Source organism: Electrona antarctica (genome assembly GCF_951216825.1).
Source record: "Electrona antarctica genome assembly, chromosome: 13".
Taxonomy (NCBI): domain Eukaryota; kingdom Metazoa; phylum Chordata; class Actinopteri; order Myctophiformes; family Myctophidae; genus Electrona; species Electrona antarctica.
Genome location: NC_136794.1, coordinates 40,674,037 through 40,691,586, shown reverse-complemented (window position 1 = coordinate 40,691,586; position 17,550 = coordinate 40,674,037). Strand labels below are relative to the sequence as shown.

Genomic DNA, 17,550 nt, shown 5'->3' with positions numbered 1-17,550 from the left:
GCCCCAATTTCTTTACAGAACAAATCTTGAAGGCCCCATGGCCTTTCTCTATACAGCACCACAACATGTTCAATGGCAGAGTGCGGACAATATCTCAAAATGGGCAGATGGCCATGAAATATGTTGAGCTCATTCATGTTCGCCGGAATATTCACTCCAAAGACTCCAATTTGAGTGAGCCCACTTCATCTTCTTGTTCCATGTTCCACCCTCTCAAGCCAAACTGTCTTTTCACACAGTGTGCTTTTTAGACTAGTCTTGTTTTGTATGACTCTTCTGATGTGTTCGCAGCTAGACTCTCACTTGGCAGAGCTTTTGTTTACATTGGTTGATCTGTGTGTCTCTCTCAGGCCCTCCTGCCTGCATGTTAGGGAGGTTTCCTCTCCTACTGTGACTGTCGAGGAAACGCTCGCATCCTTCCTCACTCTTGCTTTCGATCTCCACAGTGCTGGTGTCTCAGCTGCCTTTTCCTTGAGGTGAGTTTTATTTCTTCTATTTTCAGAAGTTCTGTAAGTGCCTCTGTGAAAGAAGTGTTCCTCAAACTGAGATATATATATATATATATATATATATATATATATATATATACTGTATTTAAACTCTGACTTGAACGACAGATCTGATCTTGAATGTCTTTCAGTGTTTTCCAAGCTTTATTTTTATTCCCACCTCACAAAAAACAGACTTCCTATTTTTGGCCACTACACAATGTTTTATACTTTGTGTAAAGTAAAGGTCCTTCAACAGACATCGGTCACAACCCATTGTCTGAGAAACACTGCTCCAGAATACACAACTGTCCTCTACAATGCTACTACAGAAAACCATCAACAATAAGCCTTGTCATCTGAATTAAAACCTTTTTTGAATCTACACTATGCATGTTGAACATTCTGTAGATTTTCTGTGTAGACGTGGAAGTGTGCGCAGCGAGTGAGTAGTGGCATGCTGAGGTTGACGGTTGACTTGTGTGACCATGAGTAAGGAAATGTAATATAGTCAGGACCTGAGTCACCTTTGAACTGTTCTACTTGCAGGAGTAGACTAGCCGACTTTAGTAGGGATTTTCAGACAACAAAGAATAGGCATTACATTCTAACGGTTATTATTCATTCAGCTGTTGATATAGACTGTAGCCATATACACAACCTACTCACTACTCGCCGTAGGCTTATCTTTTCTTGGGCAGTACAGTTTCCATACCAGGCCATAACACCTTCAACTAAGCTGTTGTAGTACAGCCTGAGTGTGCAGTGTCCTACTTAAAACTCTTCAGGTGGCGGAGCTAGTACAGTCGCGGGCCTCGCGGCTGAGCCTTTTTCCTCCCATGCGTGATGTGTGTCTCCCATTTGAGCTCCTCCTCAATGTGTACTCGGAGGAACTTGAACTCGCTGACCCTCTCTCCGCTGCCTCCTGAAGTCCACGATCACTTCCTTGGTCTTGTCGACGTTGAGGGCGAGGTTGTTCTCCCGGCACCAAAGTGCTAGTGAGTTCATCTCGTCTGAATAATCAGACTCGTCGTCGTTGATGAGCGTGTTGTCGGCCGAGTACGTTATGATGGTGTTGGAGACTTGGAGTCATGTGTGGCTGTGCAGTCATATGCGTACAGGGAGTAGAGGAGAGGGCTCAGCACGCATCCCTGTGGTGCTCCAGTGTTGAGGGTCACCTGACCCCAACCTAGTGCCACAGTCCCACCTATTATTCCCTGGAAACATAAAATGCTTAACAGAATGCTGAGACAAACACCCCCAACAGGCCTGAATTAAACAGAGTAGAGTAGACTATAGGCATAGGTGGATTTACCATTGGGCTAGGGTGGGCTGCAGCCCGGGGGCCCCCTATTGGTTGTTTTTTTAATAATTTGAAATTGTAAAGTATTGCAATCCAATTCAAGTGAGATGTATGTTTAGTTATTGCATTTTTAGTATTATGGTTAACACATTGAGAGCTTCTGTTCTGCTGTCTGCACTGCAGACAGTGACACTGTGTTGTGGGGTAGCTGTGGAAACCCCTGCCAATGTCCACTAGTTGTCTTTTCTGCCTGCCTGCCTTTCTCTTTTGGGGGGGCTGGGTACCCCAAAATTACAGCGAAATTAAAACAAAATACAACAGGTCAGTACAAATACATATACATTTGTTAAATGCATTAAAAAAACCGTATGAAGAGTATAAAGGGTAGGCTATAAAATACATGTCCACAAAAACAGCATAATAAAACCCAGGACAAAAACAAGACAGCACAAAAATGACTTACAGAGATTTTTTTCCAAGAGATTTAGGCTATGGGTTTAAAATAGTTTTTTCATATATTCAACAGATCAGGGGGAGGGGGAAATAAGTCCAGGCCAAGTAGGCTGCTAGACGTGAAGCTCTACCCAGGGCCACCATCATAGAAAGGGTCTTAGATCGAATTCCATGTTGAGGCCGTTAGGGGCTAAAGTATTCAAAAAGTGAATCCAAAATGCTTTTCTTTTTAATAGTGATTTATCAAAGTCTTCTCCTCTTCTGGGGACAGGCAGCTTCCCAATGCATATAAGTCACATCTGCTGAAAATGGTTTCATCCAGTGTGAAATATGTTTAGTTTAAACTTTAAAGCTGTGCTCCACACAGCTTTATGGGGAACCTTCACCACCGCCCTTTTGTTTTTTTCTTTCACATTCCTTTTTGAAGCTCATCAGTGTTACATAACTTCCCATAATCAGAGCGGGCTGAACTGCTCGTTGCTCTTTGCTGTTTAGTCTTCATGTGCTTTGTAGAACCTTCTCAGTTCTCACCATCCATCATAATTCAAAGGCTAAGCTGATAGCTAGCTGGCATCAAGACTCCTCAACAGGGTTAGGGTCAGACTACACTATCTGAGATAATGATTATTGAGTATTATTTGAGTTATGGCACTCAGAGTTGAGTTGAATGAGTTCCATCATCTATATTAAAATATTCCCACAATACATTTTTCCCCCATCACAAAATGCTAATATCGCTTAACCGCCACTACATACAATGCAATTCTAGTGCGGTCTACATAACATGCTATAAGTCTGTATCAAATGCTATCTAAGTCTACAAAAAGTGCTATCTAAGGGGGTAGGGTAAGTGCTACGGGCCACGATGGAGTCTGAAAAGGTGGGTTTTCAGACTACGGCGGAAGATTGGGAGTGAGGCTGCAGTTCTGATTGTAATGGGAAGTGCATTCCATAGTTTTGGAGCCAGAAGGGAGAAGAGTTTGGGACGTATGAAGCGTTGTCCCAGGGTTTTTAGTGAGGGTATATCCAGCTTCCCTGCGTTGGCTGATCTGAGTGCGCGGGAGGAAATCAATGAAAACAATCAATTTGAAATTTTTGTGGCATTGTATAGGAGAACAAATTTAAACCCTTGTTCGTGCACACTGCTGTCATCATAATTATATCACAGATCTCACTATACAAACAAACCTGAAAACAAACAAACAAACACACACACACACACACACACACACACACACACACACACACACACACACACACACACACACACACCTTTGTGTGCTCATTTGGTTCGTAGAGCATACATCCATTCAAAACTTTAGCATCTCTTTAGCATCATCCCTCTATCTCCTATCTTTAGATGATTATTCTGCCTTGTTGCTGAATCACGGTTGGTGTTTGCTCGTTCAGGCCAGGGTGACTCAACAGGATGCCAGTTTAGAATGTGTCAAATCACTGTAAGGACTCCTTCACATCAAATCAGTGTCGATGAGTTCTCACCTTCAGAGCATACTGTCACATTCTGTCACAGCTGCAATTAATGGTAACTTTGTTTCACTATGTAGTATGTAACCTCTACTACTGAATATATTTTAATGAATGTGTCTGAAGTATTTTCTGGTTTCACTAGCCTACTATTGTCAAAATATATGCAATTGTGGTAATGTAAGGTGGTGTTTGTAAAGAGTGTCAAACTGGCATAATGTTATCTTGCAGATTTGTTTAGATTCTTCTTCTGTTCAGTGTTGAGGTTTTACACTACAGTACATATGGCCTCTTTACTGCACGGTTTCACAACAGCCACCCTAAAACAGATGGGCAAAGTTCATCTGACTGAACTGGCAAACATATCACTCATCGCATAATGGACACGGACGGAAACATCCACTGTCCCCTGGTAGATTCATGTAGTGTCAGCAAACATTGTGCAACATGTGTTCCCTTTTAAAAGTCCTGTTTCCCCATAACTGGTAGCCGTTTTCTGGTAGCATGTCAGCATTTTCGGTGAGAAAGCCTTGGATTTAGGGTCCCTCCCTTCCTCCCTGGGGTTCAGCAATGGCATTGAGTCAATTCACTTTAAATATACTTTCGAACATGAAGAACATGTGACAAAAAAAAGTTACAAGTTCAAGTCCCTTAGCCTAGACCACAATGGGAAAGACAGGGCAGATGCACTCTCCCCTTTAATTCCCCCGAGCTGCCCTCAAGAAACATATGCCTAATTATCTGCTTCGTTGGAGGCATGGAGTGGACAAGAGTAGACATGCATTACAGAAGCAGTCTCTGTGCATGCATGCGTCAGCGGCAGCTCCAGAAAATTGTGACTGGGGGGGGGGGACGACGACTATAGATATGATCTATAGATATGATCTATAGTCTATCCCAATTTAGAGCGGGGGCTAATGAATGTTGGTTTACATAGAAGTCAGTCAATTGGGTTTGTGGGGAGGGGGGGCTTAGTGGGGGCTAAGAAAAAAGCTTTATTGAAACGTATCAGTTGATACATCAGCATGCATGGTAAAACAGACTACTATGGAACCTGTGAGACGTGCAGGTTTACTGCTAATGAACCCGGTGTGCCGCCCTTCATATCAGTCAAAAACACAATCAGGAATGGAGAGGGAGAATACCTGAAAAGCCCTTCCCTGACTCACTCAGCCAGTTCAGTTGAACTCTGACTTCCAAACGTCACTGACTCCCACGTCTCAGCCCGTATACACCAGAGCCTGGAAAATCTACTTCACACACTCTCCTCACTGTGCCTGGGCCTGTCCCTGGGTGTTTTACTACTGTATACTGTATTACTGATTCCAAACCTCTCACAACAACATCCAGACTGTCAGGACTGAAAGACGTCTGCATGTCAGTTTAAACTTTGCCTCACAGGAAGAAAGGTTTGTTCAATCTAACCTGTCAGTGCCTTAAGGGTACGTCTTTGTCATATGACAGAATAAACTTAATCTTAACATTGTCTTGTTGTGGCATAGAGACTTGAAACTATATTATTTGAATGGTGCTCTCTCTCTCTCTCTCTTGGTTTCCATCGCAATGATCGCATGTGATTGCATTTGCAAATGCGTTCTGGTAAAGGTCTCTACCGATTATACAGTAGCTCTCGCCACAGAAACCCTAACTAAAGCTATCTATACTATCTACCCTAAAAGAATAATGAATGAAAAGAAGAAACGTGATACAGCCTATGGTAAGAGTACCGTAATGTGTTATTGACATGCTGTGCGGTAGCTATTCAAATCTAGAAAATAAATTACAAGTGAAAGCCCACAAATTGGCATTAAAATTTATGCATACTTGAGTAAATGTACTTCCACCACCGCGTGCAACAGACTGTTCTGATAAGAAATTAGGTCAGCAACTTTACAGCTCACTCAACTAGTGATCATCTGCTGTTTGCCATGTATTCTGTGCGTCAGAATAAATGACACACAGTGAGTAGGACATTTAGGGACAGCCAGGGTGACAGAAAAACATCATGGATCACAAGCATCTCAACAAGTCCAGTCCTCCCATCCCTGTCCTCTGAACGTTACAGTGATCATTCATACATTTACCGGCAACGCTGAGTGGGAGTGTCTTCTAGTAGGGCTACAGTACGTCAGTCTGTGTGGTTCCCTGTTGGGCCTCACGCAATGACGCAATCCCTATGCTGTGGTTAGTGAGAGTTCAGGATCACTTCAGCAATGGAGGAATGAATGCATGTGATGTGGCCTGTTAACTGCATTTCGGGACGTTATAGTATCTTGTCAGGTAAGGGGCCAGACATTAGGCCTATATGTACCTTCTCATTGTGTGTTTGTTTACCTGTTCTTCCAGACAGTAAACTGTTAGTCTTTTATTCTAATTGTTTACTTATCTTTAAAATATGATGTTGTAACTCTATGTTGTAAAGGACTGTGTTTGTTTACCTCTCTTTCAGTCATGGGCGTGAGTCAGATACTGGCAGCTGTTCTCTTTCTCCTGTGTCTGGTTGGAGGATCCTCGGCTTTAGGAGGTGAGTTTTACAAGTAATCAAATCGACAGAATGGAGAGATTTAAGGGACAAAATACAGGGAAAGTAGATTATTATAAAACACAGGGAAAGAGACAGATTTTCTGGTTTCACTAGTCCACTATTGTCAAAATATATGCAATATGTGAGTCTGTCAAACTGGCATAATATTATCTTGCCGATTTGTTTAGATTCTGTTCAGTTTTGAGATTTTAAAGCCGTGTACTTAACCGGTATGGCCTCTTTAAAGGTTTGTTTTTATATATGTTTTATGGAGGGACAGACAGTAGGCTGACAGGAAATGGGGAGAGAGATGGGGGGGTGACATGCAGTAAAGGCCAGCGGGATCGGGAGTCGAACCCGCGGCACACTGCCAGACTGGATTACCAGCCAAGGTGCCTGGACCGCTGAGCCACGGCCCAGGCCCGGTATGGCCTCTTTACAGTAAACTACTACCTAGTTAATTGTGTGTATGTATCTAGAATTCTACAAAGGTTTGGTTGATGATGAAGCACGGACTGAGGCATCAGACTGAGGTGTTTAGTAAAATGCCTTTTCACTAGAATGCCCTTGTGGGCATCAGACTGAGTGTTTAGTAAAATGCCTTCTCCCTCTGATGTTGTGAGCGATAAATGCATGTCTGGCCCCCACTAAGCAATAGTCAGCAATTAGATGTCCGTCTAAAATGTGTTTATACCTGGTCTAAAAATGTACGTTTTTTTAGCGGTCTAAGCCTAACTTAGACATTGATTAGCAGTTTTTGTAAACGTCTATATAGATAGACGTTGAAACGACCTTGTTTCAACGTCTGATCTAAGCCTAGACCGCTAAAAAACTTTCATTTTTAGACCATTTATGGCCCTTTTTTCAACAGCCATTTAGACGTCAAAAAGAAAATCAACCAGGTGCTCGATGGAGGTGCAACACATAATAATGTAAAGTAGGGCTGGTGCTTCGAAGATCAGTGGGACTGGAATACTAAAGACAAGGCGGCGATCCGAGCACTCAAAAGGTTAATAAAAATCACACCCGTGTGAACTGAGTGGTGTAAGGTCTTATATAGACTGATCAGCTGTGGTCTGACGCAATGTCTGACGTAATGAAATCACACCTGTGTGAACTGGGTGACCATAGCAACCATGCTCATTTTTGAGTGGTGTAAACCACTCCTACAACTGGCTTTGTTAGTCTGTCTGTCTGTCTGTCTTCAAAAAATGAGCACGGTTGCTATGGTCACCCAGTTCACACAGGTGTGATTTCATTACGTCAGACATTACGTCAGACCACAGCTGATCAGTCTATATAAGACCTTACACCACTCAGTTCACACGGGTGTGATTTATTTTTGGTACGGACAGACACGTAAACTAACAAAGCCAGTTGTAGGAGTGGTTTACACCACTCAAAAATGAGGAGTGGGTGGATAAAAATAGATGTACTTTATTTATAAAGGTTAAAAGAGGCTGACATGTTTCGGAGTCTTCATCAGGGCAAGTAGGCCCTGATGAACACTCGTTTAGAGTCATGAAAACATTTTCATGAAGAATTACTGTACCAGTTAAAACAGCAGAGCTCTTCTCTAAACCCTTGCGTCTATATATGTCTTCCTATTTTCTTCAGAGAACTGTACCGACTACAGGCTGCAGTTTGAACGGGTGTTTTCCGTTCCTGGGGACGTGGCCATGCTGAACAGCACACTAGTATCCCCAGGCGTCTTCGACTTCGGCGTCGTCCCGTACAATGTCACCTGGTACCACCTGCTATCGGGCAGAGAACTGGGCAACGAGACTGGACGCATTCTGGTGCGCGCGGAGACACTGTGGTTCCTCAATGTGACCATGGAGGATGCTGGAGACTATGTGTGCATTGTGAGGTACTATACAGTCTCATTGTGGAGCGAGAGGGTGTCTGTATATTGTGCAATTTATACTCTGTTGTACAACGGCGTTGCATGCCGAAAATAGCATATCTACTGTACAAGCTCACTGATCACTTGGGAATGAAAATTAGTAAATTGGGGAGAAGAGACACACACACACACACACACACACACACACACACACACACACACACACACACACACAGTTTGTCCAAAATCGCATCAGTGCTCTGAAACAGTAAACATTTGCAGTACAGGCTAACTAATACAAAATAAAAACACACAAATAAAGACATTTCTAAATTATATTTTTCTGTAATATGCTCTGATAACAAAGTTTTAATATCAGGACATAGATTGATACCGATATATCTGTGATAGGCCAATACAGTATATCAGTCTAGCTCTATAAAAGAACAATACAAAATGTCGACTTCTAAGACCAGTGAATTTGATAATCATACCAACTATCAAGGCATCACTGAAAGTCGCAGAACAATAATTCTTTCTCTTTTGTTTTTCAACAGCACTCCTTCTCAGTGCTACAGACAGGACACAAAGCTGGTCCTAGACGAGCCTGTCCCTGGACATTGCGGTAGACCGCTGACTACTACCCAAACACTCACCAGTGATGTGAACGACATCTTGTCCTGCCCTCTGAAAGACATCACAGACAAACTGGAGAGTTACTCCCTTGATTACTCCCTCAAATGGTACAAGGTGAGTTGTGGCATGTCGATGGTGAAATGCATTTTAGATAATTAGCTGACACTTTTATCCATAAATGGTAAATGGTAAATGGTGCATTTATATAGCGCCTTTATCCAAGGCGCTTTACATAGATTGTGCATTACATTCACACACACATTCACACACTGATGGCAGCGGAAACCATGCAAGGCACCAACTAGCACATCAGGAGCAATTAGGAGTTCAGTGTCTTGCTCAAGGACACTTCGACACTAACTCTGGGGGAGCCCGGGTTCGAACTGGCAACCTTGCGGTTACCATCCAGCCACTCTACCCCTGAGCCACCGCCGTCCTATTACAACTGAACCTGGAATGGCTTAGGGTTGACGACCGAGTACAGCATCTTGCAATGGGTCGTCTGGTCCACAAGATTCGCTACACCACCAAGATACCCATGTACCTGTCTAAATACTTCCTTAGGTTCGCTCCTATGCCACCAAAATGTGGAACGCCCTCCCAACAGCCATTAAGACATGCGAATTCCTTGGCACTACTTGGTTGTTGTATGTAACGTGCACTGGACATTTTGCACGACATATATAAACACATTAGTCCTGTGTAAAAGGACAATTTTTTTTTTTGTGGCTTTCGCCTTTATTTTATATTTTTTATGGAGGGACAGACAGTAGGCTGACAGAAAATGGGGAGAGAGATGGGGGGATGACATGCAGTAAAGGCCGTCGGGATCGGGAGTCGAACCCGCGGCACACTGCCAGACTGGATTACCAGCCAAGGTGCCTGGACCGCTGAGCCACGGCCCAGGCCGGCAAACGGCACTTTAACAAGACTTTAACTAGATGGCTGTCCTGTCTCCTTCAGTGTCACACTGTAAAACTCCAATATGCTATTAGGCCTACAACCTGTGTTACAGTATGTGTTAATTGCTTCGGTTTCATTTTCAGAACTGTACAGCCATAAAGGATGGAGATGGAAAGTTCACCTACCGTGATGTGACCATGCTCAAGCTGAGAGGAGTGGAACCTCAGGACAGTGACTCCTACACGTGCACTCTGACCTTTAACCTCACAGGGTTCACAGTCTCCATCTCGGAGACCATTTTTGCCTCGGTTAAAGGTGAGTAAATAGTCCACCCCTCCAAACACGTATTAGAAACATTTAAATACAATTTGAAAATAATTAAAGTTAAGATAATAGGGGAAACAAAGGTGGGGTTAGGAAATGACTCAAAAGCCTCAATAATAGGCACGACAAATGGAAAAGTATTCAGCTTTGATTTAAAATAAAATATAAGCCATAAGCCATTATGCCATCTCCCTCAAGTCAGATTCAAGAGGAGCAGCAACCATCTGTCCATACTGTATAGTGCAGACAAATCAAACAATGAAGACAGTCAAATTAATCACATTTGCTCTTTTACTTTCAGAGGAGTATGAATTACCTCCCGAAATCCATGACCCAACCAGTTTCGGGGAGGTTATCAAGGCCCAATGGGGTGAGTAAAAAATTAAAAAGTAAAACATCCAAAATAGAAATAGATAGAAATAAAAATGAATAAACATAAAGCAACAATTATTGTTGTACCGTGGAATGGAAAATGCACAATGTAACTTGCACGGTGCATGTTATGTAAGGGATAATGAATGGCTAGGTGGTCATTGTTGATCACTGAACAGGGTGATTTATCTATAAACAATGACCACCTGCCATTCATTATCCCGCTTATTACACGGCTACTTAATACATTAATTAAAATTGACCCAAAAGTTACAACAAAAAGAAGTATTGCCTTGCTTTAAGTGTAATGAAAGTATTCCAAAGTCTTCCGAGCCTTTGATTAGGCAGCGGGCTGTAATAGAGCGGAGTGGTCTGTTATCCAGAAAGCTGAATTCAGCGATTGACAAATCAGAATCAAGCATTCAACCAAGCTGTGTAATAATAATATTGATCTCTTTCCGTGCGCGTGTGTTTGTCTAGGCTCCAGCTTCACTAAGCGCTGTTGGGTGTTCGTGCCTTGTGTGGGGAGGTCCTATGGTGATGTTTACTGGTTTACCAGCGAAGACAAAAACGGCTACACTGCAGTCTCAGAAGAGCCCTCTGAACGCATTTACATGGAATCACAAAGGTTTGTAGTACTGTAGTGTGACTTTATGCTCCTCTTTGAGACGCACATACAGCGGCCATTCTATTCCGCTTTGCATTTTAGAAACGAGGCATACATAATTAGCCTGGCTAATAAGCCAGACCGAATCAGCCGTTGGCAAAAAAAAGAATTGCCTAGAGGCTCAATTGTACGCCCATTTCCTACACCAGAGAACTGGTGTGGCCAATCGGGACACGATATGCAATATGGGCGGGCTTTGGTACAGTGACTTCAATGCTTGAAACCTTTGACTGACAGTAGCTCTGACCAATTGCGTCAAAGAGAAAATGTTTGAAACCGCCCCCCGGGAAACAAGATCCATACACAGCATCTCCAGACTCAAATACCACACGACAGTGTGATTTGAGGCTGGCTTATTGCCAGGCTAATACATAATATCCATGTAAGAACAAATTATTTTTCTTTTCCTCTCCTGTTCACAATGCTCTCCTCTCCTACATTAGTTCAACCAGAGAAGAGAGTCCAAGGAAAGGTGTGTGGTTGGAGCGCCTGTTGAAGTTCTCCCACCTGACAGAGCAGGACTTCTACAAGAACTACACCTGCTTTGCCTGCAATGACAGAGGCTGTCCCCACAGTCAATTCACTCTGCTGCCAACAGGTACACAATGACAGAGGCTGTCCCCATAGTCAATTCACTCTGCTACCAGCAGGTACACAATGACAGAGGCTGTCCCCATAGTCAATTCACTCTGCTGCCTGCAGGTACACAATGACAGAGGCTGTCCCCATAGTCAATTCACTCTGCTGCCAACAGGTACACAATGACAGAGGCTGTCCCCATAGTCAATTCACTCTGCTACCAGCAGGTACACAATGACAGAGGCTGTCCCCATAGTCAATTCACTCTGCTGCCTGCAGGTACACAATGACAGAGGATGTCCCCATAGTCAATTCACTCTGCTACCAGCAGGTACACAATGACAGAGGCTGTCCCCATAGTCAATTCACTCTGCTGCCTGCAGGTACACAATGACAGAGGCTGTCCCCATAGTCAATTCACTCTGCTACCAGCAGGTACACAATGACAGAGGCTGTCCCCATAGTCAATTCACTCTGCTGCCTGCAGGTACACAATGACAGAGGCTGTCCCCATAGTCAATTCACTCTGCTACCAGCAGGTACACAATGACAGAGGCTGTCCCCATAGTCAATTCACTCTGCTACCAGCAGGTACACAATGACAGAGGCTGTCCCCATAGTCAATTCACTCTGCTTCCAGCAGGTACACAATGACAGAGGCTGTCCCCATAGTCAATTCACTCTGCTACCAGCAGGTACACAATGACAGAGGCTGTCCCCATAGTCAATTCACTCTGCTTCCAGCAGGTACACAATGACAGAGGCTGTCCCCATAGTCAATTCACTCTGCTACCAGCAGGTACACAATGACAGAGGCTGTCCCCATAGTCAATTCACTCTGCTGCCAACAGGTACACAATGACAGAGGCTGTCCCCATAGTCAGTTCACTCTGCTGCCAACAGGTACACAATGACAGAGGCTGTCCCCATAGTCAATTCACTCTGCTACCAGCAGGTACACAATGACAGAGGCTGTCCCCATAGTCAATTCACTCTGCTGCCTGCAGGTACACAATGACAGAGGCTGTCCCCATAGTCAATTCACTCTGCTGCCAACAGGTACACAATGACAGAGGCTGTCCCCATAGTCAATTCACTCTGCTACCAGCAGGTACACAATGACAGAGGCTGTCCCCATAGTCAATTCACTCTGCTGCCTGCAGGTACACAATGACAGAGGATGTCCCCATAGTCAATTCACTCTGCTACCAGCAGGTACACAATGACAGAGGCTGTCCCCATAGTCAATTCACTCTGCTGCCTGCAGGTACACAATGACAGAGGCTGTCCCCATAGTCAATTCACTCTGCTACCAGCAGGTACACAATGACAGAGGCTGTCCCCATAGTCAATTCACTCTGCTACCAGCAGGTACACAATGACAGAGGCTGTCCCCATAGTCAATTCACTCTGCTTCCAGCAGGTACACAATGACAGAGGCTGTCCCCATAGTCAATTCACTCTGCTACCAGCAGGTACACAATGACAGAGGCTGTCCCCATAGTCAATTCACTCTGCTGCCAACAGGTACACAATGACAGAGGCTGTCCCCATAGTCAGTTCACTCTGCTGCCAACAGGTACACAATGACAGAGGCTGTCCCCATAGTCAATTCACTCTGCTACCAGCAGGTACACAATGACAGAGGCTGTCCCCATAGTCAATTCACTCTGCTGCCTGCAGGTACACAATGACAGAGGCTGTCCCCATAGTCAATTCACTCTGCTGCCAGCAGGTACACAATGACAGAGGCTGTCCCCATAGTCAATTCACTCTGCTGCCAACAGGTACACAATGACAGAGGCTGTCCCCATAGTCAATTCACTCTGCTACCTGCAGGTACACAATGACAGAGGCTGTCCCCATAGTCAGTTCACTCTGCTACCAGCAGGTACACAATGACAGAGGCTGTCCCCATAGTCAATTCACTCTGCTACCTGCAGGTACACAATGACAGAGGCTGTCCCCATAGTCAATTCACTCTGCTGCCAACAGGTACAAACCAATGAACAAAGCAAAGCAAAGCAAAGTTCTTTGTTTACCCAGGGAAGTGGACTAAGCTCGAGATGCTTGTTTACAGCCACACCCTGCTCATAGAACATTTCATGGTAGGGGTTCAATGCCTTGCTCAAGGGCACTTCAGCGGTGGTAATTTTAACGTGCCGGTCCGGGGATTCGAACTGGCGACCTTCCGGTATCAAGACCGCTCCGCAAACCGTTCGGCCACCGCTGCCCCAACCAGTGGCTACAGTGGTGCACACTGTATGTGTACTGTATGTTTGATAGACATTTTTATTTTGCATATAATATGAGACACTCGATACAAATGCTGATCTGTAGGCTACAGAAGAGTTTGTACAAGAGGCTATTAATAGTAAGTGACTGAGAAGTCAGCACGAGGAGGAAACAGAAGTAGTTGAAGTATGAAGAAAGAACAGGATGGAATTGGCAGACCACTTGACATTTTTCACTGCACCTTCACATCTGGTCAATCACAGTAGAATACGGGCGGGTATTTCCGGTCTGTACTTTTCGGGAGGTTACAGAAAAAAAACCTTGAAACCATTTTAAGGGGGAAGCAGATTGCAGGCAATATGCTATGCTTTCCTAACTGCTGTTCTGAGGAAGCGTGCAGGGGAAGGCCATCATGTCTGTTTTAAATTCTCACCACTAACATCCTTCTCTTGTGCACATGAGCCTTGGTGATATTGTATGGGTATGTTCTATTTTCCCTCCTCAGATCCCACCATACTGCTGCCCATTGGATTGGTGCTGGGAGGTGTCACTGTCCTCTTCGTCAGCACTGTTGTCTTCTACTACATTTTCAAGATCGACATTGTGCTGTCGTTCAGAAGGGCTTTCCCTGTTTTCTACAAGAACACAGGTAAGAGTTCACAGTGCTGTTTAATCAAAATGAAGTGCTTGTGTACACGCACACGCACATGCACACACACACACACACACACACATGTTTATACTCTGTTGTACAACGGCGTTGCATGCTGAAAATAGCATATCTACTGTACAAGCGCACTGATCACTTGGAAATGAAAATGAGTAAATTGGGGAGAAGAGACACACACACACACACACACACACACACACACACACACACACACACACACACTGCAAAACACTGAAGATATTGACAGGACATAGAGTACACAGAGTGCAGTTGCTCACATTTTGATGTGGTCGAACACATCCAAATCCTGATGCATACTGTATTAGCCTGGCTAATAAGCCAGACTCAAATCCCACTGTCGTGTGGTATTTGAGTCTGGAGATGCTGTGTATGGATCTTGTTTCCCGGGGGGCGGGTTCAAACATTTTCTCTTTGACGCAATTGGTCAGAGCTACTGTCAGTCAAAGGTCTCAAGCATTGAACATCACTGTACCAAAGCCCACCCATATTGCATACCGTGTCCCGATTGGCCACACCAGTTCTCTGGTGTAGGAAATGGGCGTACAATTGAGCCTCTCCAGACCGTAATCCGCCGGCAGGCAATTTGTTTTTGCCAACGGCTGATTCGGTCTGGCTTATTAGCCAGGCTAATACTGTATAGCTCATGGCTAACTATATTGCACTTTAGATTAAACCTGTACCATATTCCGTGTTCTCTGTTAGAGTCTGACGGTAAACGCTACGACGCCTACATAGCGTACCCACGGGGCTTTGGGACTGGAGCCAGTGGAGAAGTGGAGATGTTTGCTCTCCACACACTGCCTCAGGTGTTGGAGAGGACCTGGGGCTACAAGCTGTTTATAGCCGGCCGTGACAGCCTGCCTGGACAAGGTACGCTATCTTACGGAAACAAAAGTACAACTGCACAAAGTCGCTGAATGTTGAATGAACGCACTATCCAGTCGGCTACTAGCGTGTTCCCACACAAAGTATCTTCTGTCTCTAATTCTCTCCTCTATCGCTTTCCTTTCCGTCTCCAGCCATTGTGGACTCGGTGGAGGAAAACATCCAGGCCAGTCGCTGCCTCCTCCTGCTCTACACCGCCTCCACCTTCAACAGCAGTGACAGCAGTGACAATAACAACCAGTGTTCCAGTAGTGACGTTAAATGTAATATGTCTGACAGCAGTAGCCACAAGGATCACAGTGACAGTCACAGTGGTCATAGCAGTTACCACAACATAAACATCAGTGACAACTGTACCAGTTCAGATACATCCTGCACCGATGGAGACATTCCAGGACCTGGCCAGCAGTTTGAACACGACACCGCCATGTACAGAGCACTGATGGAGGGATCCCTGAAGGTCAATATTGTCTGTCTGTCTGTCTATTTGTCTCTCTCTCTCTGTACAATGAATGTAATGTCTAAATCATTATTGCTCACTGTGCATAATTTCCTGTTTCCTCCCTTGTTTTCTCATTCTGCAGGTGGTCTTGGTGGAGATGGAAGAGGTCAGCCCGGCCCAGCTAGCCCTCTTCCCGGAGTCGGTGCGTCACCTGCGGAAGAAACAGGGAGCTGTGTGCTGGTGGAAGAACCAGAAGACTTCGAGAGGCTGGGGGACACGTTTGCGGGAGAGACTTGGAGCCGATGAGGAGAAAGGCGGACAGGAGGCTTCATCCTTGCCTCTGTCGTCGTCCTCCAGATTTTGGAAGGAGGTTAGGTACCACATGCCTGTGAGGGGTAAAAGAGCCGTTCGTCCAGAGAATATGTCACTGTTGGCCTTGTGATGGGGGTCCTACCAATTTTAACTGGATGGACAGTGCTTTACCATGAAAATGAATGAAGTCATGTCTGTGGGTAAGGTTGTTTCAGCTGACGGCAGCCGTTTTCCAGACAAATATTTGAGATTGGAATTGAACCTCCTTAGACACAAATAGATCAAGATGGGGAGATGTGTCTGCGACCGAGAAGAAAGGGGACGAATGACTTGCTCAAAGGCAAAACTGAGGAAATTCACATCTGACCACACAATGTAATGCCTGGTTTTGTTGGAGGTGGAATCCAAACTAGCAACCTTTTAGTCGTATGTAAACTACACTGGAATTGAATGGATTCATTATAAGCAAAAAGGAGCAGAAATCACTGAATCACTGAACTGCAATAATGTAAATATGTGAAATGACTTGTAAGTATGTAGAATATTCTTTTTGCGGCTTTCGCCTTTATTTTATATTTTTTATAGAGGGACAGACAGTAGGCTGACTGCCGCTGACAGGAAATGGGGGAGAGAGATTGGGGAGTGACATGCAGCAAAGGCCGTCGGGATCGGGAGTCGAACCCGCGGCACACTGCCAGACTCGGACTTCAGGTTTGCAGGTTTTATTCACTGACTAGACTTTGCTAATTCCACTGCTTTGCTACTGAAAAGAAGTATCCATCTATTCAGGGAATCTGAATAGAACTAACAGGTAACACCTTACTCGGGGACGTGCAGAGAGTGTCGGAGAGGCGGGGGCTGAAATCCCGTAAGAGGGCACTTTTGGACAAAAATAGCAGATCTACAAGCTCACAACGCGTCGCGATGCGTTGAGAGCTTGTAGATCAGCTATTTTCGGGGCGTAACCCAGCACTCTTTTGCTAGTAGAGATGCGGTGTATACGATCCGTCTAAACAAATTTGTTCAACGCAAAATGCTGTGTTCAAGACTTCGGGAAAGACTTCGGGAAAGAAATCAATTCTCCAGAATGCTGCCTTCCGGCATGGCATGGAAAGGAGAGGACTGAGGAGGGCATTTGCATTTCTTTCACCATGTAGTAAATGCTGCATTCGTGGTCTAGAAAGGGTAGTTGTTTTACAGATGGGTAAAAGGGCAGGGGCTGAAGCCCCCTTTGATGTCTGTGTGCACGTCCCTCTGCATGACTGTTAGTGTTGGTTGAAAGTGATGTGAGATCCTTGACATCATTTTGACACGTGTTAACTTTGACAGATGTTTTAGCTTTTTACATGCAGTAACATTCCTTACATTCATGAACTTTGTTTTTATAATAATAAAGTGCAATGCA

At 44.6% G+C, this 17,550-nt stretch overlaps 2 protein-coding genes across 5 annotated transcripts in view; one reads left to right on the top strand and one right to left on the bottom strand.

The window, feature by feature from the left end:
• The window catches only part of LOC306934977 (uncharacterized protein), a gene marked incomplete at its 5' end in the record, with an annotated part of 20,667 nt that extends 17,885 nt beyond the window's left edge, over positions 1 to 2,782 (bottom strand). Inside the window, 2 exons of the mRNA XM_079517799.1 lie at positions 1,397 to 1,570; positions 2,776 to 2,782. Of these exons, the coding sequence (XP_079373925.1) occupies positions 1,397 to 1,570; positions 2,776 to 2,782 (181 nt within the window). The remainder of the gene's footprint in view (positions 1 to 1,396; positions 1,571 to 2,775) is intronic.
• LOC306934773 (interleukin-1 receptor type 1-like) overlaps positions 1 to 17,550 on the top strand; it is a 20,949-nt gene extending 3,399 nt beyond the window's left edge. The window contains exons 2-14 of one of the 4 annotated variants that reach the window (XM_079517543.1): positions 351 to 476; positions 6,179 to 6,253; positions 7,871 to 8,123; positions 8,657 to 8,849; positions 9,782 to 9,953; positions 10,264 to 10,332; positions 10,815 to 10,962; positions 11,445 to 11,563; positions 13,280 to 13,315; positions 14,321 to 14,464; positions 15,209 to 15,376; positions 15,526 to 15,851; positions 15,976 to 17,550. In XM_079517543.1, the coding sequence (XP_079373669.1) occupies positions 6,181 to 6,253; positions 7,871 to 8,123; positions 8,657 to 8,849; positions 9,782 to 9,953; positions 10,264 to 10,332; positions 10,815 to 10,962; positions 11,445 to 11,563; positions 13,280 to 13,315; positions 14,321 to 14,464; positions 15,209 to 15,376; positions 15,526 to 15,851; positions 15,976 to 16,275 (2,001 nt within the window). In that variant the 5' untranslated portion in view covers positions 351 to 476; positions 6,179 to 6,180 and the 3' untranslated portion in view covers positions 16,276 to 17,550. Of the gene's footprint in view, positions 1 to 18; positions 175 to 350; positions 477 to 6,178; positions 6,254 to 7,870; positions 8,124 to 8,656; positions 8,850 to 9,781; positions 9,954 to 10,263; positions 10,333 to 10,814; positions 10,963 to 11,444; positions 11,600 to 13,279; positions 13,316 to 14,320; positions 14,465 to 15,208; positions 15,377 to 15,525; positions 15,852 to 15,975 lie in introns of all 4 variants that reach the window. The other 3 variants (XM_079517544.1, XM_079517542.1, XM_079517545.1) reach the window with 3 other exon arrangements.